This window comes from Brassica napus, chromosome C2 (assembly GCF_020379485.1).
Source record: "Brassica napus cultivar Da-Ae chromosome C2, Da-Ae, whole genome shotgun sequence".
Taxonomy (NCBI): domain Eukaryota; kingdom Viridiplantae; phylum Streptophyta; class Magnoliopsida; order Brassicales; family Brassicaceae; genus Brassica; species Brassica napus.
The window spans coordinates 41,830,464-41,857,321 of NC_063445.1; the positions used below are offsets into that span (position 1 = coordinate 41,830,464).

General features: G+C 34.6%; 3 protein-coding genes across 5 annotated transcripts; all 3 read right to left on the reverse strand.

Annotated features, from left to right (window-relative positions):
- Positions 1–1,300: 1,300 nt before the first annotated feature.
- Positions 1,301–1,903, reverse strand: LOC106385736. The gene has a single exon (XM_013825640.3). The coding sequence runs from the start codon at positions 1,734–1,736 to the stop codon at positions 1,446–1,448; it is 291 nt and encodes a 96-aa protein (XP_013681094.1). The 5' UTR covers positions 1,737–1,903; the 3' UTR covers positions 1,301–1,445.
- Positions 1,904–9,004: 7,101 nt separating this feature from the next.
- On the reverse strand, positions 9,005–10,581 carry LOC111203417. The gene is made up of 2 exons (XM_048747605.1): positions 9,709–10,581; positions 9,005–9,583 (listed from the first exon to the last, which is right to left on the reverse strand). Exons 1-2 carry the CDS (start codon positions 10,256–10,258, stop codon positions 9,114–9,116), a joined length of 1,020 nt encoding a protein of 339 aa, XP_048603562.1. The 5' UTR covers positions 10,259–10,581; the 3' UTR covers positions 9,005–9,113.
- A 251-nt stretch (positions 10,582–10,832) lies between these two features.
- LOC106383579 (glutathione S-transferase T3-like) lies at positions 10,833–13,302 on the reverse strand. 3 transcript variants are annotated; one of them, XM_022696590.2, is made up of 3 exons: positions 12,261–13,302; positions 11,749–11,941; positions 10,833–11,679 (listed from the first exon to the last, which is right to left on the reverse strand). In XM_022696590.2, exons 1-3 carry the CDS (start codon positions 12,506–12,508, stop codon positions 11,074–11,076), a joined length of 1,047 nt encoding a protein of 348 aa, XP_022552311.2. In that variant the 5' UTR covers positions 12,509–13,302; the 3' UTR covers positions 10,833–11,073. The 3 variants fall into 3 exon arrangements, with proteins under 3 accessions (XP_022552311.2, XP_022552314.2, XP_048603561.1); XM_022696593.2 differs by having other exon boundaries at positions 11,791–11,941; positions 12,261–13,287; XM_048747604.1 differs by having other exon boundaries at positions 10,833–11,941; positions 12,261–13,278.
- Between the last annotated feature and the right edge of the window lie 13,556 nt (positions 13,303–26,858).

Genomic DNA, 26,858 nt, shown 5'->3' on the forward strand with positions numbered 1-26,858 from the left:
AGAGTGTAAGTATAGGCATGGATCTTCACACTTGTGTTTTGTTGGGGCACGTATATACTCTAAGAATAGTCCAAACTGCATCATCCTCCACCCTAATCCATTTTTTTGTACTAATATGAAGAAGTTAATTGCCGACAATTTTGTTGTTAAAAAATTAGTATTATAAAAAGTATTCAATTCTGTATAATCTATTACCACTTTAATAGACTACCACCGTGACATGTTTTTGCACTTTAGTTTTATGTTTTAGTGGGTGTTTTTAAAACTGGACCGGCTAGCAAACCAAAATTTTTTTGGGTCATGAATCATTGTGGTTCGACCGGGTCTGAACCGAGTTTGATCGGATTTACTTAGATTAAACTAAATTTAATGATATTTTATAAATAATATGCATATTTTTTCAAAAAATAAATCATATCAAATAAATTTTTTAAATAGCCATAATGTGTAGAAAAACTTAAAAATAACAATTAAAATCTAAAATCAATATGAAAAATACATTTAAACTTTATTCGCAGATCTTATCACTCTACATCTTCATCACCTTTTAAAAAAAAGTATATACACATTAGGTAAAAGTTATATTTTGACATACAAATTTCAGAAATAAAAATGTTTCAATGATTTAAGGTCTTCAAAACAAGTGATCATGAAATATTTTTTTGTTTAAAGTGAGAAGTAGACAAAAACAATATCTTGACGTGAATATTAAACTTTGTGAATCTTGTAATTTATGAGTTGTAGAGAAGACAAAAGAAAAAGACGAGAGACGAAAAAGGAAGAAAAATGAATTGTTTCATTAACAAAATTTTAGCTTATATACAAACCGGAGTTTGGCCGGTTCATTGGGTCGCCGGTTTCCGGATTTTTGACGGTTCAATAGGGATTTTTAACTGGTTCGATTTTAGTTGGGTTTTAGCCTTAACCCAACCCGGTTTATTTTCGGTTCATGGTTCAACCCGGTCCAACCGCCGGTTCGGTACGGGTTTAAAAACACTGGTTTTAGTAGATAAACAAAATCATCTATAAAGGCAAATCAAGGTTTTTAAATGACCATTTTAACATAGAACAAAAACATCTCGTAAAGGAACAACACAGCATAATCACAGAGAGTATCTAATTGCATCCTCGGTTTATGCAGTGATCTGATTGTATCAAAGCGTCTTGGTGATAATGGAGGTTGACATATCGGGTTGGTTGATATTTAGTCTCAGAAGCTTTGATATTTTTTTTAAGATATACGATTTTGTTTATATATTTGATAAGCATTTTGTTCAACAAATATATACAAAGCTTTTCGTAAGAAACAAAATTAACCATATGAAAAAGAACGTACACGAATATTCTTGAAATGCCTTTTTATATAAGATTGAGACTTTAAGTATATACGTATATGAAAATAAAAAAGGCTCAAAAGATAATAATAACAATTTGTTTGCTTAAAATCACCGTCGACGAGACCAACAGTCATCGAAATTCAGATGATAGCTCCGGAGATCATAGCTACACTGGATATTATTACTACCACTCTTCCGCGACCACCTTAAACGTGATTTCAACCTCCAAACAAACTGCTTCAGGAGAACGCGAGGTGGTTTTCCACAACATGAGAACGCAAACGCCACAATCGTTCTTCTTTCCTTTGAGTTTCGTAGCGTCGCTGAAGCTGTCGTTGAGCTTCCGATTCGCTTTCCCCATCTCCTAAACTGAAGTCTCTTGAAACCTTGCTTGTTCATAGCTTTAAGTTAGTTTACTCTCTGTGTGTCTCTTTGTGTGGTTTGAGAGAGTGAGAAAATGTTTAATGTAACGAAGAAGCAAAGAATGAGAGAAATATTTAAAGAGCTAAAGTTGACAGAAAGGAAGAGAGAAAGAGAGAGGTTATGGGGCTTGCAACGTGTGGATGTATAATTCGTGGTCTAAAAGTGTATAATCTAGTCAAAGAGTAGTCCAAAGTGCAGCATCCTCCACCATATATCCCAATCTTTGTCTAATAGCAATATGAAAAAGTGATTATTATAAAAATAATAATTCAAATCTATGTTCTCTCTGATCTATTACCACTTTAATAGACTGCCCCGTGACATAGTTTGCACTTTAATTTTCTGTTTCAGTGGCTAAACGAAACATCTATAGGCAAACCATGGCCTACAATTTTTTAAACGACCCATTGAACATAAAACACAAACATTTAATAAATAAAGGACCAACACAATGACATATGTACTAGATAGAATTGGAACTTGGATATATATTAAGTTACAAAAAAAAAACTTTAAAGTGATGTTTTCATATGCAAGTTAGCACTTTTCTACGCACTGATAAAACGCACCTTTTAGGTTATTTATTGAGATTTAGCTTCATAGTATAACAAAATGATATAGTACTGAGAGCAGCAGAGGGAGTCGAAAGAAGATGATGAGAAATTCTGAATTTTCGATTAGTTGTAACTTTTATTGTAAGTTAAGGTGTTCATAAAGTTCGCTGTAAAAGCTTAACTGCAAAACAAACTATTATTTACACTGAAAATCTAACATGACGACTACAAAATGCAAACAAATGCTAAAATCTCTGTCTTTAGTGGTATTATTTTTGTACTTTATAATTATTTGTAGTTAATGCTAGAGATATGTTTAATTCTTGGTTAGTGTCAGCTCCACATCACAAAGCCTAACTTATGGGTCATAAACCCGTCCCACTTCAGGGCGGAGAATCAAATTACCCACCTTTTATAGACCAACGGACAACAGTGAAGCAAAAAAAATCTATAGGTATGGATAACTATCACTTTCGAAAAACCTTTATCAAAAAGCTTAATAATATCAATAAAAATTTAACCAAAAAAGCTTAACACATCAGATGACAAATTTTTTCTTAACTTCTCTCTCATCTCTCGTTTCTCTCTAATCTTGCGGACACCGATATTTTTCTTCTCCTTACCTCTCCTGCGAGGGTTCTCCGCCGATGACGTGATAGAGCCTTGCCTTTCCATTTTTTTCGTTCTTTTGATCTCAGTTTCCTACGGAGATTCTTAAGGTTTTTCGGTCTTTGGTGTCAGATCTAGCGGCGATGGTGGAGTAGCCGTGATCGTGCGGCTCTCTGCGGTGTATGGCTTCACGGGTTGTATGTGTGAGGACCAGATCTAAACTTGTATCCTCAGGTTTTTGCTGCGTTTTTTGCTTATATATCCACATCAGTGGAGGTATCTCCATCCAAGCCGTGCGGTGGAGGAAGCTTGTCGGTGAGAAAGACACTAGTAAAAAGTGTTATAGCCACGTTTTGGTGGCTATAAGCCAAAATTCGTGACTATATGACGAATTAAACACGAAATGCCACCACAAATGGCTATACGATTGTAGCAAAACAAAACAATGGAAAAATCGTAGTAAAAAGCCACTACGACGATGAATTCATGGAAAAAATTGTGACGTTTGGCCACGAAATTTGTAAGGCAAGTTGCTACAGAATAGCCACAAATATTTTCACAGTAATTTGCCAAGAAATAGCCACAATTTTTTCGTAGCAATTTTCTATGAAATTGTCAATAATATTTTTCTTACATTTTCCTACAAAATTGTCAAATTATCTTTCGTAGCCTATTAATATGATACAATACTTTTCGTGGTATTTTCCACAAAATTGCCACAATAGTTTTGGTGTCAATTTGTCATAGCTTTCCTCTATCTTCCTTCTCTCGATCTTTCAGATCTTGTTTAAATCGATATATGTAAGAGACATATGATGGTTTTTTTAGTAATCTTTCGACAGTTCTAGTTAAACTTCTACTTTCACTCGGAACATCCTAGGTGTTAGCTTTCCTGTAATCCCGTGTAAGTAAGGTTAGTAAGTAAGGTAAGCCGTATCATGAAATAATCCCATGAATGTTGTTAGTTGTTAGTAAGGTAAGCCATGTCATACGAATATTTTGTGGCAATATATTCAAAAAGTTTATAAAAAATTAATAGCAGAAAAAACTGAGTTGAATTTTTTTTTTTGAAAATTTTATATTCCAAAAAACAGGTTCAGATAAGAAAATAAATTACATGGAATTGTTTTTTGTCAAGCAACAACAACATCTGAACCTACAAACCAAGTTCTTCACTACACCACAGTTCTAAATTGGATTGGTAGTGGTGATGAGATATTCATGTTGCGCTTGAGCTTTAGCAGGAGAATAAAATTGATATTAATATTGAGGTTGAGGCGGAGGCTGACTTGATAGTGTAGTTGAGACAGTGGGAACTGAAGTTTGAGGCTGGAGAGCTTGCGGAATTATGTTGCGAGTTGCTCTAGTTGCAACCATCTCAACCTCGAAGTCAGACTTCAAGGTATTGAGATCAGCCTTGAGTGCACCAGTGTTCGTCTCCAAGCCACTAATGTAGATCTTCATGTCAAAGCTTCAACGTGATAGAGACAGACTCAGAGGTACTGGAGTTCTTGAACTGAACACTTCCATGACCATGAATGTTACCCTTGTGTGTATGCCCACGCTGAAAAAGCAAAGAATCAAACGAGCATAAGCAGTGTGAAGTCAGTCAAGTGAAACACTAAATAAAACTACAATGCTCAATGATGTGAACAAGCTATAACCCTACATCTTTGAAGCATCTACTCGATCATATCCTGCATAAGTTCAAAGAGTTAACAAGTTCACAATCAGAAACCAAATTTTATCCTAATCAGAAACGAAATCTTATCCTATCACATGTTCACAAATTCAATACTTAGCAATCTACCAATCTGATAAGCAAGTGAGAAGAGATTGTTGAGGTATTCTTGGTTGAGTACCAGGCGCCCTGAATGTGGTGTTGCAGCCGTTGATCCAGTCTGGCGGTTGGCAAGTGGATATCTACCATGTGTCAGCTCTTCAACGGCTTGCTCAACCTCCTCAACCAGGGCCTCTGCACGTTCGTCGATGAAGGAACCATGTTTACGTGTGTAAGTCTTCCTCACAAGATCAGTATATGCAGTTGATTACTCCAAAAACTCATCAACCATCTACAAGAAAGGAAAGAAAAGGAAATTAGACATTCAGTTGGTAACATAAAAGTGAAAAACATATAGAAAGATTACAATACAATACTCAATATTTGTAAGGGTCTGTGGTCCTTCATCGTGCTTGTGCATCTTCTTCTCTGGCAGAGCAGAAGTGCGGGATCCAGCTGCTGATTGACTCTTCGATTTTGCCTCATCTGCCACCCAATTTGCAAGTAGTGGCCCCATCTTCATCACTAATGTTAGGTTTCTTCGTTTTTTTATGGCTAATTTTACCACATATTGTGACATGTGTCTGTAGCTTCCATTTGGCGTATATTTCATCATGGAACTTGTCCTCCCAGTAGTAGTGTCGCTACAAAAGAAGAGAAATAATAGTAGTTAATTGTACTTAGGAAAATTAAGTACTTAGGAATAGGAAAATGATAGGGAAAAAAACACTTACAGTGAAAGTTTGCCACCATTTATCCTTCTTTTCTATGGAATGAATTTCCAGATGGCGTACGGTCCCCAGTAGTATCTATAACACGTTGCTCAGATAAAGATGTGGACTTAGGATCAATACCGAACCTGAAAAGACAATGTTAAGCATCAAATATGAAACACATATCAGATTCAGAAAGATTAAGCATCAAACATCGAACGATACATCAGACTCTACAAGGAGATAATGTTAAGCATCAAACATAAAAAAACATCAGACAATGTTAACACTTAAACCACAGTTCTACAAGCATCAGACAAACATCAGACATATAGACACTACATTGATCAATGAAGCATCAAACATATAATCACTTTCTATAATCCATTTTTAATCATTGTCATATTAAGAATCATACAGATAGACAAACATTGAGACATATATTAGACCCTAATAGCTTAACACATAGAAAATATAGAGACATATATCAAACACTACAACGTCAGACATCAAACATATAGACATATGTCAGAAACTACAACCTTAGACATATATCAAACATCAAACATATACATATATCAAACATATCAGACACTATAAACATATATCAGACATCAAATATATTACATATATAAGACATCAAATATATAAAGACACTTACCATAATGCGCCACTGAGCTTTCTCAGAATGGAGGTGTGGCTGGTTAAGTTTGGAGGGAGCATGTAGCAAAGCATCTTCGGTTCTCTTGACATAGGTAGGAGGAGCTGACGAGACTACACTGTAAGACCCGAGAGCTCCTGGAGGTAATGATTGAGTAGAAGCTCGAGTCACCTTAGCATGCATTGACGTGATTCTCATTTGGGGTCTCCCCTATTGCATATATACATAAAGACTATAGAGGAAAGATTATATTAGTTGGGAGAGTTACATCGAACAAAATTAAATGGAAAGCCCAAAGTGAACTGAAACTAGAACCCCAAAATTAAGCAACACCACAACCCTTAATAAAATGAAAATCGATATCATAAACCGAATCAAACCCTAACGCCAAATCAATGTTTAAATCTAACCCTAACCCCAAATAAATCAAAACCCTTATCTTAAATAAATCAAAAACCGAAGTAAAAATGCAATCAAAGGTGAATCGAAATCGTAACTCAGGTATTGAATTCCTCCATACCCCAGGCAGGACATCGGCCTCCGGGTCCCCGCTAGAAGACGCCCCGGGTCCCCGCAAGGGAACGCTCCAGGTCCCCGCTAGGAAACATTCCAGGACCGGTCTCAGGGACCACCCCTTCCTCCGGAAAATGGAAAACTTCCTATATGGAGAACCTTCCATATTTCTGAATATGGAAGAGTTAAACCTACTCAAAACGACTCAGGTCGACCTCAAGACGACTATATAAGGGGAGCCCAAACCCTAGAACAAGAGATCTACACTTCGAGACTTAGAGATTAGAGCTAGTCGGCTAGAACTAGGGTTTATACACCAGTCTATTGTAGTTCGAGCTCTTTGATCTAATAAAACGTCTCCTTCAATCTTACTACTTGCAAATCAATACTAAACGCCATGCTTATTTATGGTTCCGTAGTACTCACAAAGATCCTACACAAAAATCCGCTAACACTAACCAAACATGCAAAACCCAATCTAAAACATTACTCACAAGGGAGATTCAAGCCTGGGGTCCAAGGTTAACGACGGTCAAAGGTTTCGGTGGAAGGAGCCATAAACGTTTAAGTGGTTGACGAGGAAGAAATGAACAAAGAGGAGTGTCGTGAAGAGAGAACGAGATGCATAGAGATAGACAAGATGAGATTTGTTAAAGAAAGGAGAGCGACGAGGGAGATGAGACGAGAAGAGATTCGTATGGAGACTCAGAAGTAATGAGAGAGACGAGAGATTATAGAGAAAATATAATTGTTTGACACTTAGTGAAATTAGGGTCTGTGGGAAAATGGGTTTTGGGCCAATCTGGGAGATAGGTTTTAGGAGGAAAAGTGAATAATTTTGGGGAATGGGTTTTGGAGCCAAAACTGAAATTTTGTAAATGGGTTGAAGGCAAAACAATTTTTATGGTTGGGTTTCTTTAGGGTTTTTATAGGGTATATTTAGGGTTTGTGGATTCTTTATGGTTTATATAGGGTTTAGATAGGGTTAAGAAAAATGTATTTATGGAGATTACAATTTTTTGTAGAGATAAAAAATATATGGAGAGAAAAATATGTCTTTGTGGTTTAGAGTTTAGATGAATTTAATGTTTTGATTATGGTATATCTTCTTAAAACCATATGTATAATTAAAATTTATTACAACTCAAGATCTTATATTTTAATTTCTATTACATTAATTTATTAAAACTTAAGAACTTACGAAAAATTAAATTGGGACTTGAATCAGATTGAGAATTAGAATCAGTACAATACTTCTAACTCATCTTCTGAAACGTATTTATCATTGGGCGGAACAACTGACATCAAATCTTAGTCCGCGTCATCTTCTAAAACGAACGATTCAATGAATAACATTTTACTTCATGCAAAAACTTGGTTATGTATATCATCTTTGAACGCAACAAGAGAAACTTCAGATGTTTCTCAAACCCCTTTAGGCAAAACTTTACCGCAATGTTTCTTTAATTTTGAATGAGAACATCTTCGCTATTTGGTATCTTTGTAGAGATATCCGAAATAAGAGTGTTATTTCTACAAAAATTAATAGTAATTAGTCGATAATAACATATATAAAATAATAATTAAGATTAACTACTATAAGATTAATTACTAAAATTGTAATGTGGACATTTTTTGGAAGTAGTTTCCTAAACGCAAATGAGAAAAATCATTGGATGATGACATCCCAATCATGACTTTTCATGACTAAAAGCTTCAAATTCATCTCATCAATACATCTACTAACGTTTCAAGCATACCTATCCAATTTTTTTATATCATTCTTCCGCCATTGCAAAAATTATTATTTTTCTTTCCTTAGAAAACCGAAATATCAGGACCGGCATCAATCCATTTGCTTTAATATGTAACTCTTTCCTTCTGCACAAAGTAGGCAAATCCATCCTTGATTTAGAATTTTATATTGTGATATGCTCAAATTACCATAAAGAAACTCTCTCAAATAAGAGATCGATTGCAGGACTTGGGATCGAATCCACAAGGACTCTATGATTTCACAATAGATTTTAGTTGTCTCAGTTAAGCTAGATAGTAATGATTAAAACAGTAAACAGGAATGAGAGTTAAATTGATTGTAGTTATCAGGATGATGGAAGCTAAACTTAGGGAAAATCGCAGGTAGAAATGTAAACTCATAGATTGACAAGGAAAAATTCATAAAACCGTTCTCGGATTCAGACTCATGTAGTGATCAATCAGCTCTCACTGTACTGATCTTCTAATGCTTAAACTCTAAGACCACCTCCATCAGTAAGGAGTCCAAATGGGTACTTAACATTAAAGTAGTATTTAATTTTGTGATTTGATAGCTTAAGGACTCATGTTAGTGTATTTAATTTTTCATCCTCCATTGGTAGAACCACATTGAGGTTCCTTAAATTTTTTTTTTTTTTTTTTTATAAGTAAAATGATTTAAAATAAAAGCATACATAAAAGTTTTAATATATATTACACAAAATATATTAATAATACAAATACAAATCGTGAACGAGAAAAAACTGATTAGTTGAAATCCTGAGGAGTTCCAAACTTTTGCCATATATTCTCAACCAAATCAGCTTTCAGTCGTTGATGTATTTGGTTATCACGGACTTCATTCCGAATGGTCAGCATGCCCATAACATCATGGAGATTTGTAGGCATCTGTGTTGAAAAGTTTAAATCGACAGGTGAACTTCGGCTTGATTCCGGTTGTTCGAAAACTGATACATCAGTAAGAGTGTACTTGTCTCGTTCATCTTCCACGATCATATTATGAAGAATGATACATGCTCTCATTATCTTTCCAATTTTTATTTTATCCCACAAAAGAGCTGGATTTTTGACAATGGCAAATCGAGCTTGCATGACCCCAAAAGCACGCTCGACATCTTTACGAACAGCTTCTTGCTTTGTAGCAAATAAGGATGCTTTTGGACCTTGCGGTTCTCGAATAGATTGGACAAAAGTAGCCCAATTTGGATAAATACCATCTGTGAGATAGTAAGCCAAACGGTAGTTATGTCCGTTAACAGTATAATTGACTTTTGGAGCTCGACCTTGTAATATATCATCAAAATCGGTGATCGATCAAGAACATTGATATCGTTTAAGATACCTGGTGGTCCGAAAAACGCATGCCAAATCCAAAGATCTTCTGAAGCTACAGCCTCTAAAACAATAGTTGGTTTTCCTGATCCACGTGTATATTGACCTTTCCAAGCGGTCGGACAATTCTTCCACTCCCAATGCATACAATCGATGCTTCCTATCATCCCGGGAAATCCGCGCTCCTCTCCAGTATCAAGGAGTCGTTGAAGATCTTCTGGTGTGGGTCTTCTTAGATATTCTTCTCCAAATAAATCTATGATTCCTTGTACAAAATGTTCCAAGCATAAAAGCGCGGTGGTCTCACCAAGTCGGAGGTATTCGTCGACTGCATCAGCTGGGCAACCATATGCCATCATACGAATTGCTGTTGTTGCCTTTTGTAATGGAGAGTGACCGAACCTTCCAGTAGCATCTCTTCTTTGCTGAAAGTATGGAATTTCAGCGGAGAGTCGATCAACAATTCGCATGAACAAAGGCTTGTTCATTCTAAAACGGCGTCGAAACATGTGAGAAGGATATGTTGCATCTTCACTAAAATAGTCGTTCCACAACTGCATGTGTCCTTGTTCGCGTTGTCTTTCAATGTAAGCTCTTTGTTTTTGGACTTTGCAGCTGCTTGACGATTTTCATGGTGAGTGTAAAGTTGCTTGAATTATTCGTCCCAAAGTTGATCAAATGCTTCATCCGAAATATCTTCAAAATTTTGTGAAGAAGAAGAAGAAGAAGACATTTGAAAGTGAAATGGTAAGAGAGAGATGATAAAAGAGAAATAGTTTGAGAGAATATGAAACTAGAGAAAACGTTTGGCACAATTTGAATTTTACAATGCAGCAAAAAAAGAGAGAAAGAAACCGTTTGGCACAATATGGAGAATACAATTTTCTAAACATGCTACTACATTATAAAGGAAGAATATGAAACGTATGGAACTTTAGGATTCACATGCTACGACATTTGAAAATTGTTTGTTTGTGTCACATGCTTCCCTGCTGTTTCTTTTCCTTTTCTTGTTTGCTTGTGTCACATGCATCTCTCTCAACCATCAACCTACAAAATTCATATGTATAGATCAGTTACACAGCAAACGTCACATGCCACTCACTTTATTTCTTTTGTTGTTTGTGTCACGAGAACTCAAACTCAATCTCATAAAAGATAGAAACCCAATATTATACAGACTCGAGAACTCAAACTCAGACATAATATGAGACACAATATCATACAGACTCGACATGCATATCACAGACTCGACAATATCAGAAACAATATCATACAAACTTAGAGACAACATCATAGAAACTCAGACACAACTCAATACAAACTCAGACACAATACCATATAAGATCGATCAGAAACAACATCATACACGCCCTCAAACCAACAGATCATTGATCAGCTTGTTTTTCAAAGCTTGCTCTGGTTCAGTTAATGGCTCAGTCTTGCCACGTAGCCTCTGAAGCAATTTTTGATTGTTAACCTTCTCTCTCAATGCAAAGTCCTTTTGCCTCATGTCCCACATGTTCTCAAGGTCCACACACACCTTCCCTTCTGCTTCTTCAGTGTTAGCCTTCCTCACAGCCGCTTTACTTAGTCTCTTTGCAGCTTTGACACCCGCAGGCCGGACCTCCACACCATTTGCGTCCTCTTCTCCAAGGCTACATGGAACTGACGTTGATGACTGTCCTGTTTGGTTATCAACCTTTCTTCTCTTAGATGTCACACCATTTTTACTCGCCAGATCTCCACACCATTTTTCATCATGCCTCAGCTCCAACCAAGCATGCTCAAGTGTGAACTTGCTCTTGTAATCATTGAAGAATATCTGATGAGCCAGCTTTAAAACATCATCCTCACTTTGCCCACTAGATTTTTGTTTAGTTGCTGCATCATAGCACCCTACAAACTTGCACACGCCCTCATTAAGCTTCCCCCACCTCGATTTACAGCCAGTTGAGTCTCTCTTCTGCAAACCAGCAACCTGTGGACTTGCCCCAAAATATGTAGCAATTCTTTTCCAAAAAGCCATTGCTTTCTGGTCATTGCTTACGATAGGGTCTTTAGATGTATTCAACCAAGCACTGATGAGCACCTTGTCCTCAGTTGGTGACCATTTCCGCCTTTCTTTACGGTCACTCACGATGTCTGCTTCTTCATTTTCCTCTTCAGGCCATCCAGTACCATAGGCAGACGCATCAGAGACAGAGGGGTATGGTTGTTGACTGTTTAAAAGGTTTTGAAAGCTACAAGGTGACGTAAATGGATCCATAGCGAAGGGGAATGAATTAAAAATGGGGAATGAGAGCTTGTTCTGTTTTATGAAATGCAATTTGAAAGGAGAAGAGATATGAAATGAGAAAGGGATACTTGGTCGTTTTTAAAGCAAACTTAATGAGAGTTTAGTAGGTGTTAAGTGTAAATGGTCATCAATGTACTTAAAACTAAAAAATCAAGAAAGTCAATGTATCTACCTAAACAATTGCCATCAACTACATGATCCTAAAGTCCATTTAATTCTAACCTAAACCATGTCTAACACGCATTAAAGGATGGACAGCTTACCTCTGAACCTGAAGAGATGGTTTGACATCTTTGATGAAGAGAGTCTTCAATGTGAGATGTCTTCTCCTTTCCTGTATCTTGCTGCTCTTTGGAGGATCTTTGTCTTCAATGTTATCTGTCTTCTCCTTTACTGTCTCCCACACGGCTAAACCATCCAAAGCTGCTACGAACTGTCCTGTTATCAAAACCAAAGACACTTGGTTAATTACAACACCAAAATCATCGGATTCGACAACCATAAACCTCATAGTTGTCAGAGGAGTTGTCGAGTTGAATCAATCGGTTCCGAGAGTCACTACCTCTATGTTGGAAGAGACAGACGGATATCGAAGGCACCGGTGGAAGATCAGCGACTCGGTGCCGATAAAATCGATGGAGGAGATGGTGAGGAGTCACAGCGAGTTGACTAAGGACTTGCAGAGCTTGGAGTCGCTGATCGAGAGGAACTTGAGGATCGACGAGAGGAGGAGCCACGGCGTCGTCAGTATCGGATTCTGGGGCTGGGACATCGTTGGTATCGGATTCGGCGCGTTACTCCACTGCTGTCTCCTCTTTGTCGTCGTCGGCGTTAAATCACGAAGAGGAGAGACGGAGAGACCGAGCCATCATCAAGCTTTGGAGATTTCATCAGAAAAGCATCTCTGATTCTTCGATGACATCGAAGATTAGAAGAGAGCACCACCGAGACAACAATAGAGAGAAAAGGCCACGCGTTTTTTCCTTTTGTAGAAAAAGAATCAACCAATACGAATATGCCACGTAGGAGTTCTTTACCACTCCTATAATCACTCAATTAAGGAGCGGTTCAGCTTAATAAATTCATTTTTTCATTTAATTTTTTCTCTTTAATATATCAGGACCTCCTCTAGATGCTACCGATGGAGGTGGTCTAAGATCCCAACTCTCGCTGCGAATACAAATAATTCAAACAAGCATTAAACCCAGGCTGATATGTTCACCAAACGCCTAAACAAACTCGCGCTGTGCTTAGTCATTTAGTTCATCTAGTTTCAGTTCAAGTAAATGACCATGCTCTCTCATGTCCCAATTATCCTAGAATCTAAGTTAAAGATGATCTGTCCTAAACATAGCATTAAGATCAACAAGATGAAGAACTGATTTATTTCCCTACAAGTTCTATCAGATTAATAATTCATTTGATACCCCTTGAGGAACCCTAAAATCTAACAAATGATTACTCAGACATATGCATAGAGAACATCATACATATCTGAATAAATTGCATGAAATAGAATAGACAAGAGATAAAGGGAGTTAAAAATCTTCTTTTTGAAGGAGTTCAGATCTCTCTGTCCAATTCTAATCCTTCTGTTCCAAAAGTAAGCGTAGTCTCAAACAGTGGCGGCATAATAAAAATAAATCGGTTTAACACGTCCATGAGCTTCTTTGCAAATAGGGAAACTTATGAGAAAAATGCAATTCTTGAAAATCTCATCGGTCTCTCCACTTCGCACTACCGTCGATCCCATGGCAACATCGGTTGACGTTCACATCGTATCTTGACTCTCCTCTCTGCACAGCTACATATTCTTTTTTTCTTTAAACTCTATTTTGCTCCATAATCTCCAAAGTGCTTCAAAACACACCTGAACCTGTAAATGACCTAAAACAAACTCCAAGTACATAATAAAGACTCTAAACATGGCCTAATTTATGGCATAAAATAGGTAAATATTGGGACCTATCAACTCCTCCAAAATTATCCTTTTGCTTGTCCTCAAGCAAAACATATGACAAATTTGTGGATGAGGTTTGAAAATATAGAGACTCACCATTCTTTAGAACCACCACCATTACCTCTGCAATGTTGCAAGTCACATCAGATCAATACCAACTTTAGAGGCACTTTCATGTAGTTAGCCTTGGCTTAGCAACCATACCATCTAGCCCACAGCTCACCAGACCTAATCTGACATATCCCTCCACTGACCTTATTTCTGCAATTATTCAATAAATGTCTACAAATAGATATCAGTGCTCTTCGTTGGATGTCTCAGTCCTGAAACTAATACCGATAAAAAGAAATATTATTTTTACAAATACCGAGAAGTAAGTTATAAGGAGTAACGATTACCGGCCAGACCGAGTGGAATTCACCATTCATACCAACTGGATTAAATCTTTTGTTTCTACCCTAGATAACTATTTTGACTTTCAATAGAAAAATTACAAGATACCTCTTTAAAATACTTCCATGCTGCTCTATCAGAAGGGTGGTGCATCTCTCCTTCAGGAGACACATGTTTCGTGTGCCATCGCATTTGTGATGCAGTCGCCTCTAGTTGGTACAAACAATTTAACCTTTCCGTAGTAGGCGTATAAAATATTATTGGTTTACAACGCTTTTTCTCTTCCCATGCTTTTGGTGATATCTATCTTTCCCACAAAACTGACACACCAACAGCTCGTGATCTTCCTTCCAAAAATAATACCCAGTTATCTCCTAAATATCAATCTTGACAACATGGAGACCAAACGCCTCCCAAATATCAATCTTGACAACAGGGAGACCAAACGCCTTTGTGAACTTCTTTTTCTCATAATGTGACACATGAGATTTATTTAGCTGTGAGAGGATATCTCTAAAGTGTGGGATATCTCATCGAAACATGACCTTCATTAAATGTGAAGCCAAGTATAATTGAGAAATACTTTCAACACATCTATCCTATAGGGGTTGATTGGCGGCTTCAAAAGCTTGAAACACTCTATTTTCATATTGCTATTCATTGGATGCTTCCATCACATTCTCCAATATATGGGTTCACCCAATATCTCCTCCCATATTAGCATTTATATTCTTTTGATATGATTCTTCTTCCGCATATATATATTCTTCTTTTGAGGCTGATTCAGTAAAGATTGCGAGATATTGTTCTCGCATTACGTTGCTTTCGGTTTTGACATCTTGCACAAAGACATAACATGGGTTTCTCCTCTTTGAAAGAATTTTGATTACAAGCAAATTCGATAAATACTTCAACACCTTCCATAAACTCTCTTAAGACAGAATTGTGGATCAGTTTAATATGTGGATCCATAAACATTGAATTCTCAAATTTTTGATCAAAAAGGAACTCTCAAATTTGTTGTTCTTAAGTTAATGTTTCTTACACAACTTCTTATCTTAAAATACAAGAGTGAATGCTCGTTTGCTTTTATAGAAAAAAGTAGCAACGTTTTTGCAACATTGTTTGCCATGATCTTTACAATGAACTTTGTCACGATTGCTTTCGTGCTAAAATTTTGAATATATTACTTTGTTTCCCTGAACTTAGTCTGACGGACGGGGTGGCACTTTAAGAAGGTTGACACGAATTTTGCAACATAAAAATTTCATGCTTTTTTTTTGTTTTTATCACTGTCATCTGGCATGAGTTGATTGGTGGGACATTTTTCGGTGGAATAGCCCCAAAATTGATATGATTTATATTCGTGGCATCCTTTTTTTTGTTGGACTAGAAATGAAATTACTATGGCAATAAACCGTTCATAGAATTTAAAAACAAATAGTTTTGGCCACGATTAAATCGTAGAAAATAGTAGCTAAATTTCACACAAATTGGTTCCTTTCGTTGCAAATTGCCACAATAGTTTTGTCGCAAAATCTTGGCTATACTTTGCCCCGTCTGTGTTCGTAGAAAATTTGTGCCATTTTGCCACAAATTTCACATGGATTGCCACACGTTGACTGTGATTATAACTAGTAAGATAGATGCGGTGGAGGGGTTTGTTTTGTAACAGAACTGTCCAAGGGCTCTTCTTTCCTTATGGTTTGCTTCGTGGACGGCGAGCGGAGGATGTGAGGCTGACCTTCCAGTGGCGGAGGAGGTGAGTCGGTTACGGGGTGTACCCTAGGCCTATCCAAAAGCATATTCTAAACCGACGATCTCGTTCTGTTACCGTAGAACTATTCTTAACTCATGCTTTTCTCCCTTTTTTTCTAGATTACGATCTTGGCAGCTCCGATGCCATTCTTCTCACCCATTTGTTTACAGATTTGGGGTTTCCTCTTTCGGTGGAAGCAGCTCGCTTTGTTTTGGGTTCGAGGTATGCGTTTCTCCGGTGAGCAATTGGTAGCAGTGGATGTGGTGCCCGTCACGACGGAAAGATTCTTGCTCGCTGTTGTATGCTTAATAAAAATGAAAAATTTAATTCGAAAACCATTTAAAAAATAACGAATTAGATGCTAACTCGTTTTCAGTTGTTCTGTCTGAGTTGGAAAGATTCTTTTAAAGTGAGACTTGACGGTGTTTTTTTTTTGTTTCTTTTAATCTTTAAACCGATTTAGAATGCACCGTCTATCGCAGAAACAATGACGATTTTGTAGGATCCTAATTTGGATACAAAAGAAATAATATACCAAAAAGACGAGGATTATGCCTACAACTTTATAAAAGTCAGACCCCACGCGCTAAGTGCTTTCTTGTTTGCGTGACGTAAAAGTAAAGAAACATGCCTAAAAGACAACGATAGAGATAACAACAATAAAAAGAATTCAATTTCAAATACAATCTATTTAAAAAGCAATGGAATAAATTTCTCAAACCAGATATATATTCATGTATACCAAAAGGGGATACAGATATATATTCATATATATATACCAATGCAAATTTCTTATAGTATATAGATATTTTTACGCTTGACATTCTCCTCGTGTGGATATATATATATATTTATGTATAACAAAAGTAAGTGCAGTACAAAAGTGTTTCCCTGTACTTTATACTTCCGCAGCTCGTACACAAGTGCTTCATTATATGCATAAGCGTCCCTGAACACAGCAAATTGAAGCATAAGCCTTGGGCCCCCAAGTCTTTAGGGCCCCACTTTAATTTTTTTTAATAAGTCTTTATGGTACAAAAAGAGTTGCCGAACGAAGAAAGTTGGAAAATTTTCCAAACAAAAATATCATCATCTTAGTGGGACCCATGAAAAAAAATTAATTTTGTCTATCTTCGTTCGAATTTCTTCTAATTTTTCTCTGTTTTTCTGTTTTTTTAAGAGCCTCCATTTTTTTTTGCTTGTGACCCCATTTATCACAGGACCGCCCCTGATTGGATGCCCCGCAATTTCCACACAAGCAATTGTAACGTAGTACATAAATGCTTCTCTGTACTCCCGCAGCTCATACGTCGTACAAAGTGCTTCCATGATGCTCCATAATCTCCACACAAATCGGCCGATACATAAGTACTTCCTTGTATCCGGGTAACCAATCCATACTATACATACACTTATATATAACTGTCTTTTAAAGTCAAAATAAATCAATAAACAATTGAATCATCTAATTCCCTATCTCCGATTTAAACAAAAGTAAAATAAATACAAACAAGATTCCAGTCAGTCTCAACTCATAGAGATAAAACATGTTTCGAAACTAAACTTTCCATAATAGTAGTACTAAACTAGTATGTGATTTAAACGGAATAGCCCTCACCTTAGCCACTGGTCGGAATAATTGACAGATTAAGTGGTCAACTGCAACACAATAAATAAAGTTGAGTTATTGTTGATTTTACTATTCTATTAAATTCTATTGTTATTGGGAGGTGAATTTTTTATGTTTTTACTAATAAGAATGAACTTTGAAAATATCATCTATACTCATAAGATTTTTGAAATATTTGTAATAATAAAACATACGTACTGCCTATTTGTTTACGTGAACACACCAAACCAAACTCAATAATGGTAAAGAAACCAAACTCACATCATAACAAGCGTTTGATTCAATAACTAGAATGTTGTTTCAAAGATATCGAAGTACACCAAACCAAACTCAATAATGGTGAAGAAACCAAACACAAAGAACGGGAACACACCAAAGTACACAAAAAACTAATGCCATAAAATGTATTTGTCTACGTGAACACACCAACCCATAATATAAATATAAGTAATCTGTCTCACCATCACCGCTGAGTTCCATTTCCTACTGCTTCGGTCCACATATTGGAAGCTATCATGTTTCTCCAATTATTAGCATACTCTTCTTCTTCTTCTTCTTCTTCTTCTTCTTCTTCTTCTTCTTCTTCTTCTTCTTCTTCTTCAATCCAGCACATGCCAACACTAACTCCGCTTGTGTCTTAAAAGAGAAAGGAGGCACAGATTTAAAAATTAGAAACCGAGATTTAAAGATACCAAATATTCTTTCGATCACATTTCTTAAAGACGCATGACGCAAATTGAATAACTCGTTATGGTTGCTGGGATCACGACCTTCGCCCATAAATTCTTGTAGATGATAACGAGTACTTCTAAATGGAGCTAAAAAATTTCGACGGTTGGCAAACCCACAATCTGCTAAATAAAAATTTCTTGCATAATTTAAACATCGCAAGATCAGTTGTATATACATATAATATTTTCATAATATGAATTTAATTTGTCACCCATACCTTCTGGATCTTCTAGTTTGCATGTGCTTCTTGTTAGAGCATCACTTAAATTTTTGAATCATGAGCTGAGCCTTCCCACCCACGAATAACATACATAAATTCTAGATCAAAATTGCAAGTTGCAAGAACATTTTGTGATACAAATCTTTTACGATTACCATAGCTTGGCACATCACATTTTGGCACCATTGAAAATATATGCGTGCCATCTATTTTTCCGATGAAATCTTGTAAGGATAAAAAAATTAAGATGTCAAATAAAAAACCTACTGAAATTTTTTTTATTATAATACGTAGACAAAATCAGAACTATGTACCTTGAAGTAAGGATAAAACCTTGTGCTCTCTCTTATCTTTGCACATTTTGTCACTCCGGGCTTCGCAATCAGGTCAGACGCTAAAGTATTCAGTGATTTTAGAACCTTATGAAAGTTCTCACTAGTGGCAAATACTGATCTCTTGAACGTATCTATTGTGTAACAATATTTTAAACTCTGACAAATAGTTAGGAGAAATGTAGCACCATCTCTTCAATGCATATATTGCGGGTATCTCGCACACATGTTTTCACCCTAATAAGATCACACAGCTTGAGAAATGAGCTTGGATACATACGATATAAAGATCAGAAGTGTTCTGGTTCTTCCTTCAATGCTTTCTGAATGTAATTATAAAGAGAAATCAAGCAGAAGTCAAGCATAAGCATGAAGCAACATAGAGAATAATAATCTATCGTATATGGTCAACAATGGTGGCTAGAAAACAATCTTATGCAACTGAATATACAAATAGCCTATAAACTAATGGTAAGAAGAAGTAGAGTACATGTATGTAGCAGGACGAGAAAATTTGTGTCTTATATAATGAACGAGAAATATTTTTTATCATCGAGATTCTTTTTAGGAAATTTCAAGAAATATTTTTGTATATTACCTTAGAAAGAGAAACTTTTTCCAAAAAAATATATTGTGCAAATCCATGATACTCAATAACAATCTCCCGAAATCAATACAAAATATTTGATAGATATGTGGAGAATATTTGTTAAATCTACAAAACTTTTAAAAATCTGTCAACTTTTAAAATCACTAAATTCTTTCCAAATTCTAGTTCCAATAACCCCCTAAATGTTTTGATTCCATGTTTCGTAAAAAAAGTTTCCAAAAATGGAAATTTTCTAAAATGGTAACTTCCATAATTGGAACAACTCATGAAATAGAAACTTTCGTAAAATTGGAAATTTCAAAATGGAAACTTTATAAATAATTTTTTTTCCTAAATTATACTTATGCTTTCCGAATTAGAAGACTAGGTTTATGATTTTCAGATTTGATATCCAAAACTAAAATAGCCATAACCTCTTAACCGTACCTCGGTTTGTCGATCTCAAAAGATGATCTGGAAAGCTGACAACGAGGCATTTCCAAATACTAGGGATTTTTCCGGGCTAAGGCCGGGTTCTTATATATTTTTTTCATTTATATATGAATATAAATTGTGTATACATATTGCAAATGATTCTCTTATATATTTTGCATTTGTATATGAATATAAATTGTGTATACATATTGCAATCGATTTTAAACTATCAATTTGGTAGAAAATTAAAAATGGTTTGTGTTATCTTGTGACTAACGAATTAAAAATAATTAGAACTCACAATTTTTTTTTTCTGGAAATCATATATAGGATGATAAGAAAGATGGATTAAAAATTAATTAAACTTAATTATGATTTAATTTTTTTTCTTATTTTTAAGGTTTGTATAAAGCAATAGTAAAATTTACAAACTGATCTAAACTTTGTTTTGAGTAGAATCATTGTGTTCCAAAACCAATTAACTCAGATTGAATCAAAATCAATCCATACTTAAAATTATATTATTCTCTGCACCAGTTCATGAAAGCAGATTATAAATAAAAAATAAATAAAACAGACCAAACCAAATTAGATAACAAACTTTTTAAGCAAATCATCACCAAAACTTAATATTTAAATAACTCAAACCAACAATGACTATCCAAATTAAAAATTTTGGCCTCGTCTCAAAAACTTTACTCTTTCCTTTACGTTGGTTTGCAGTTTTAATGATTCTTTGTAATAAAAACTCTAATGATTAAATTAATGTCATTTTGGAGCTGCATGATATTAATAGATCTGAAGATGTTAAGGCAGAAAAAGGGTATTAACATTTCTTATTATCTCACCTAAAAAGATGGATCGGGTCAAATATAATTGCTTATTGAAATCTTTACATAACTCTTTCTCCACCAGTTAGGAGAATCAAATCGGGAATAACATTTTTTAACAAAAAAAAAAAACTTAATTTAGAGTAGATTCAAAGTCAAGAATAAAGGCGTTCTTTGGTTTTGACCAATCCCTTTTGTTCTTTAAGGTGTGTTGTACTTGAATTCACCAAATTGATATGCCTCCTTCGATTCATATACCATGTCTCTCTTTCACCGGTGTGTAATGCCTTAAGCACACATTAATGTACATCTGCATGCATGCAATCCATATCCATGAGCCATCCATGTTTCAAACTGCTCAAAACAAACACATTTCTCTGTAAAAATGTGAGTTTTTTTCCGGAAATAAACCAACTTATCGTGATCTCATGATATTGGTTTCAGGCTTATCCAATCTCTTTCCAATACGGTAAGTATCCAGCCAAGGTATAGCAAATAAGACCATTTAAAATTCGGGTGGAAATCTCATTACCTGTTTAGTTACTCCATATTTGGATGAGAGGAAGTGATGAACATTGAATATGAGATTCAAAGACTAACATGTATATTATTAGTCCAGAGTAAATATCCACATTTGGACAAATCTTATATCAAAGAGAGAGCTTCCTTCTCGATTGCAACAACTATCTACAGATATGATAAATATATATATACTAGGTGATTTTTCCGTGCTCATACACGGGTATAAATATTTTTAAAGTAAATATACTATAATAACTGATTGCTATTTATTTTTAATTTTAAATTAATTTATAATTTGTATGTATCATTTATATCAATAATATTATATTACTTTAATTATACATATGATTTTATATATGTTATATCTAATCGGTTTTGTTGTTTTTACAGTCGATTTAGTTTTCATTTGGATAAATTGGATTGTATCTTTGAATTCAACAGTAATATTTTTTATTCTAAATATATTAAAATTTTAATTAATTTCTTATTTACATCTAGGTGGTTGTTATCTTAGATATGTAAATATATTTTATGAAAATTATGTATAACTTAAGATATATTGTACTTAGAATGAAATAAAAAATAAACGAAAGTGTCTGATTTCAAATTACATGAATTAATATATCGATAATATTGTGAAGTCTCATGCATATATATAAATCTTACAAAAGAAATAAATTGTAACAGTTGGTTAACATTTTATTTTAATTTTTAATATGTTTTGAGTTGTCTTATGATTTATATTTATAGAAGAAATTACCATTCTTATAAAACTATATATTCTTATTGTAGTTAAATCTATAATTTTAGATATAAGTTGGATTAGTCGAGTCACTCATGCTGTGAGTATATTGAGTTATATATATTCTTTCAAATTCAAAATGAAGTATAATTTTTTTTTATTATAGTTAAGTCAAATCATATCAATTTTATTTATCTTTTAAATGGCAGTTCATAATATTTATCAAATTATATGTTGATGTTTTTTTAAAAAAAATATTAGAAAATAAGGCGATGATCAATAAGAAGTTACATGCATAAATAGCTGATACATTTTTGCAAGCTCATGAACACATATCAATATTTATAATAATTTAAATATTTTTTATAAATTCTAAATAACTATATGCCTTTGTTTATTGAATAGAAACTGAAATTTACTTAAATAATCTTAAAAATGAAGATTCAGATTTGCTTTGATATTTTGATTATGGTTATATTAAGTTCCACAAACATAAAAACATAAAATCTAAAAGGAAATTTAATATTAAGAAAACAAATAACTGTAATAATGATAAAATATAGTATATCTACCTCATTAAACTATTTTGTAACTATTTGATCAAACAATGTTTATTTTAATATTTTTTAATATCTCTTAAAAATAAACAGTAAACAAAATTGTGATTGTATTTGAAAATAATATTATATCAGTAAAATATAATTTATCGATTTTTTTTGGTGTAATTGAAAGATATTATAGTCAACTAAATATATGAAAAATAAATAAAGCATTTCAGTAATACTAATTATAAACTATTTTTAGTCAATTAAACATATATCAGTTTATGTTACTTAATTAATTTATGTAATCATCTAAGAAAATAGATAGATATATAAAAATATTTCTATTACTTTGAAACTTTTTGTATTTTTTAAAATTATGTTTTAAAATAAATAATATTTTTTTTTCTAATATTAAGATTATCTGTGTAAATTATTTTTAATGAAATCACATACAAATTTATATTTTTCATCTAAAAAAGTATAGATATAAAGAAAGTATTTTATCACTTCAAAAGTATATTTATGTTATTCAAAAATATTTTTTTTTTAAATTTAATATTTCTACTTTGTGAACTTTTCCATTTTTTATGAAATCATATTATATATACATATATTTTTGTTTTTCAATTCATTTTTAAAATATATAAAAAATTTAATATTTTATTGTATGTAAATGTTTTTGGAAAATTTTAAAAAGGAAACTAAATAAAAATAATAATAGTATTTTAAATGCAATATTTTTAATTCATTAAGGGTACCAGTATAATCAATCATCGTAAGAGTTAACATGAGAGCGACACATAAGAAGCTGAATTTTAAAATAATATTATAGAGATATGTAAACCACATGTGCGTAAAGGATTTATGGTTTTTTTTTCACTAAACCGAAAAGGTGTGCGACAATTTTTAGTAAAAGCCTGAACTATGGTCTACATGATATAGCATACCTCGTTTAAAGGAGACCTTCCAACAATGAACAATAATATTTCATCTGCAGCTTTTTTTTAATGATTTTAGCTGGAGATCATTGTTTTTGGTAGACTAAGACACGGAGTCCAAAATCAGATATCTTCATCTTCCAAAATTTCAAAGAGTTGAAATAAGAATATTGATGGAAAGACTCATCACTAACTTCAAGACTCAAGTTTTGGGAGACTTAATGTTTGATTCTGCTGGAGTCACAAGGTGTTTGTGATGCTTTGTGTTGAAGTTCCAAGTTTGCTAAAGTTCTACATTTCTATTAGGATTGGAAGCTTGTTGGACCACAATGATTTTGTAATGGTTTTGCATTGGATTTACCAAGATTCAGTGATGGTTTTTCAAGGTATTCTTTTGTTGAATCAGTTTGTAGAAGTCAGTTGCAAGTGGTGTTTTAGCTATTTTCTTCCAGTCCGAAAACTCATAAAGTTCAGGGATGTTAAGACCTTGGATTTGATGAGTGTTTTTATGGCTGTAGAAGTATCAATAAAGATATTCTTGGATCAGTTTAAATGAGTATGCATAATGGTTACGGAGTAGGACATGTTTTATGTTTTGTCAAAGAAAGAAACAGTTGTGGAAATTTGAGTGGCTTTTGAGTGTTGGATGGGGTTTCTTGCTGCAGGTTTTATCTCAGGGTGTTAGCTATCAGTTTCTTGTGAATATGACAGTCTACAATTGGTGGGTTATATAGAATTTGAAGCTTGCTATTTTCAAAGGGAATACAATGATAATTGTGATTTTGTTGTGGTCTGAAAATGTTTTGTTGAATAGAAGATGCAACACTCAGTTTTTCATTGCTATTTTTAGAGGGAATGCAACGATAATTGTGCTTTTGTTGTGGTCCGAAAATGTTCTGTTGAAAAGGTAAAACACTCAGTTTTCATTGCTATCTTTTAGAGGGGATACACTGAATGTTTAGCTATTGTGAGGTTGAGTGTATACAAAGAAGTGTCCAAGGTCTTGTTTTAAGAAGTGTAAGCTCTTGACAAGACGGAAGTAGCGAAAATTCATGTGTTTTAAGGAGATTTGTGTTTTATGTAACACGTGGAGTTTTCTGCTGAATTGAATCTTAGTGAATAAGATCTTCAGACATTGAAGAAGGATCCTGTGGTCTAGAAGCTGAAGGCATTTGTACATCATGATTCATGAGGTATGTCTTTGAATGTTGTTATGCAACATATTATACTACAATTTGGTATCGATAGCCTTCCTAGCTAAAGGAGTTAGGCGACGTGTCATGTTTATCAAGACAAGTTTGGTTGTATTTTGGCGACAAGAGAGTACAAGAATTATGATTTGTGGGAGAGAAACATGGTTTGTTGATGTATCAGCCTAAGTGTAATATCATCACAACATGAAAATGCTCTAAGTAATCCGTGAGTAGAAGTAATCTGACCCCTCCTTCATTTTAGCGCCAAACTGTGGGAACTGAATTTTGCACTGTCAAAATTTGTTAGCGGAAGAAAGCTTAGCTTTCCTTAAGGTCTGAATTCTCGATGAGAGCCAACGATAAGTGACCAAATAAATGCAGAAAATAAAGAAGACATGAAAATGAATTTATAAAAGAGTAGATCTTTACTTCAAACTCGCGTATGAGGGTTCCAGAGACGAAAACATACATGAAGTTTGTCTGAAAATGGGATTACAACGGAAATCAAATAACATAGGCAGTAAAACCTAAATAAGTTCACTAGCATAACCACCTATGTCTAGAAGACCTATGTTAGCCGCAGCTCGTCTAGAAAAAAGACAAAAGAAAGATGCGAAAAATGTTGTATAGATTTTGAACTGAACCTTATGAAAGGCCTGCCTACGTACCCATTTCGAGGATCAAGCAGAACATAGTTCAGAGTTTGAACAAGAGATCGAATTTCCTTTGCGAGTTCGTCTTGTAATCGAGTGAAAACCATAGAAAAGTAAGCATGTCGAGAATAATGCCTAAAGTTTATAAGTGCACAGAGCTCTAAAAGCGTAGAATCGTACCCTCTCTTCTCTGCCCCGGATGTTCTTATACATGCCTCCAAAGTCTCCTATGTTTCCTTCTCCGCCCTTGCTTCGAGTTTATCCTTTTGCGGAGATATTTCCTTATATTCTCAAAGTCCATGTTTATCTTGGAACTTCACATTTATCATCTTCTCCATTTTTATTTATCCAAGTAGATTAAACCGTCATTGCAAATTGGCATGTTCTCGTTTTAAACCATAATGAGATTTTGTCGTGGTTTAGGTTATTTTGGATTGTTTTACGACTTGTGCGTTTTTATGGTTTTTCTCCGAAAAACATTGATTCTTCCTATGTATGTTTCTTTATGTCGTTGGTCTTATGAACTGATAAAAATCAATTCATTTAGTCAAGGATACAATGGTGCTAAATTAATCAGTATCGTCTTGACGTTTGACTTAATTTTTTACGAGAAAACAACATCATGCTTGTTTTCTTTGTAAAATCTCAACCTAAACTCTGATTGCTACGAAATGAAATACAATTCGATTGAGATCCAAAGGATAACATGATGAGGGCCTTATTGGGCGATAAGGAAGCCTGTTTGGCAACATTGACCAAGGAGAGATAGTGTTGGGCGACATGGATCCAAGGAGATAGATGCTTGGCGACATAGAGAGAGAGAGAGAGAGAGGACCATGTGTAGCGACATGGAGGAGTGAGAGAAGCTGTGTGGCGACATGGAGGAGTGAGATAAGCTTTGAGGCGATATAGAGGAGAGAGGAAAGCTGTGTGGAGACATGGAGGAGTGAGAGAAGCTGTGTGGCCACATGGAGGTGCGGGGAGAGTGCAGTGTGGCGACATATAGAGAGAGAAGCTGTGTGGCAAGATGGTTGAGAGATAGAAGCAGTGTGGTGAGATGGAGGAGTGAGAGAAGGCTGTTGGGTGACACTGAGTTCATGAGGGGTGGTGATGCCTTTCTTCCATTCTTATTCCTTCCGTAGGCTTTTGGAACTATTTAGTTTGTTTACACAAGTTTTCCGCAAAAATTTCCCGAAAGTTGTTTTGCGGAAGATTATCTCACAAACTTTCCTATGATGTTCTTCGGTGTAAACTTTCTGATCTTTCGTTTAACGGAAGATTGTTTCATCAGATTCGTCATTTATCATAAACACCTTCAACAAGAACGTTTTTCCGATCTTTTCATGTTTGGATAAAAACTCTTTCATTTCTTGTCCGGGATGAAATAT

What these genes read in the sequence shown, in the direction of transcription:
- LOC106385736 (XM_013825640.3), bottom strand. Translation starts at nt 1,736, where the DNA reads ATGAACAAGCAAGGTTTCAAGAGACTTCAGTTTAGGAGATGGGGAAAG.
- LOC111203417 (XM_048747605.1), bottom strand. Translation starts at nt 10,258, where the DNA reads ATGCAGTTGTGGAACGACTATTTTAGTGAAGATGCAACATATCCTTCT. An exon ending in TGCGTTTTTCGGACCACCAG is followed by an intron (nt 9,584 to 9,708) that starts GTATCTTAAACG and finishes ACTATCTCACAG; the next exon opens with ATGGTATTTATCCAAATTGG.
- LOC106383579 (XM_048747604.1), bottom strand. Translation starts at nt 12,508, where the DNA reads ATGAGGTTTATGGTTGTCGAATCCGATGATTTTGGTGTTGTAATTAAC. An exon ending in CCATCTCTTCAGGTTCAGAG is followed by an intron (nt 11,942 to 12,260) that starts GTAAGCTGTCCA and finishes GTCACCTTGTAG; the next exon opens with CTTTCAAAACCTTTTAAACA.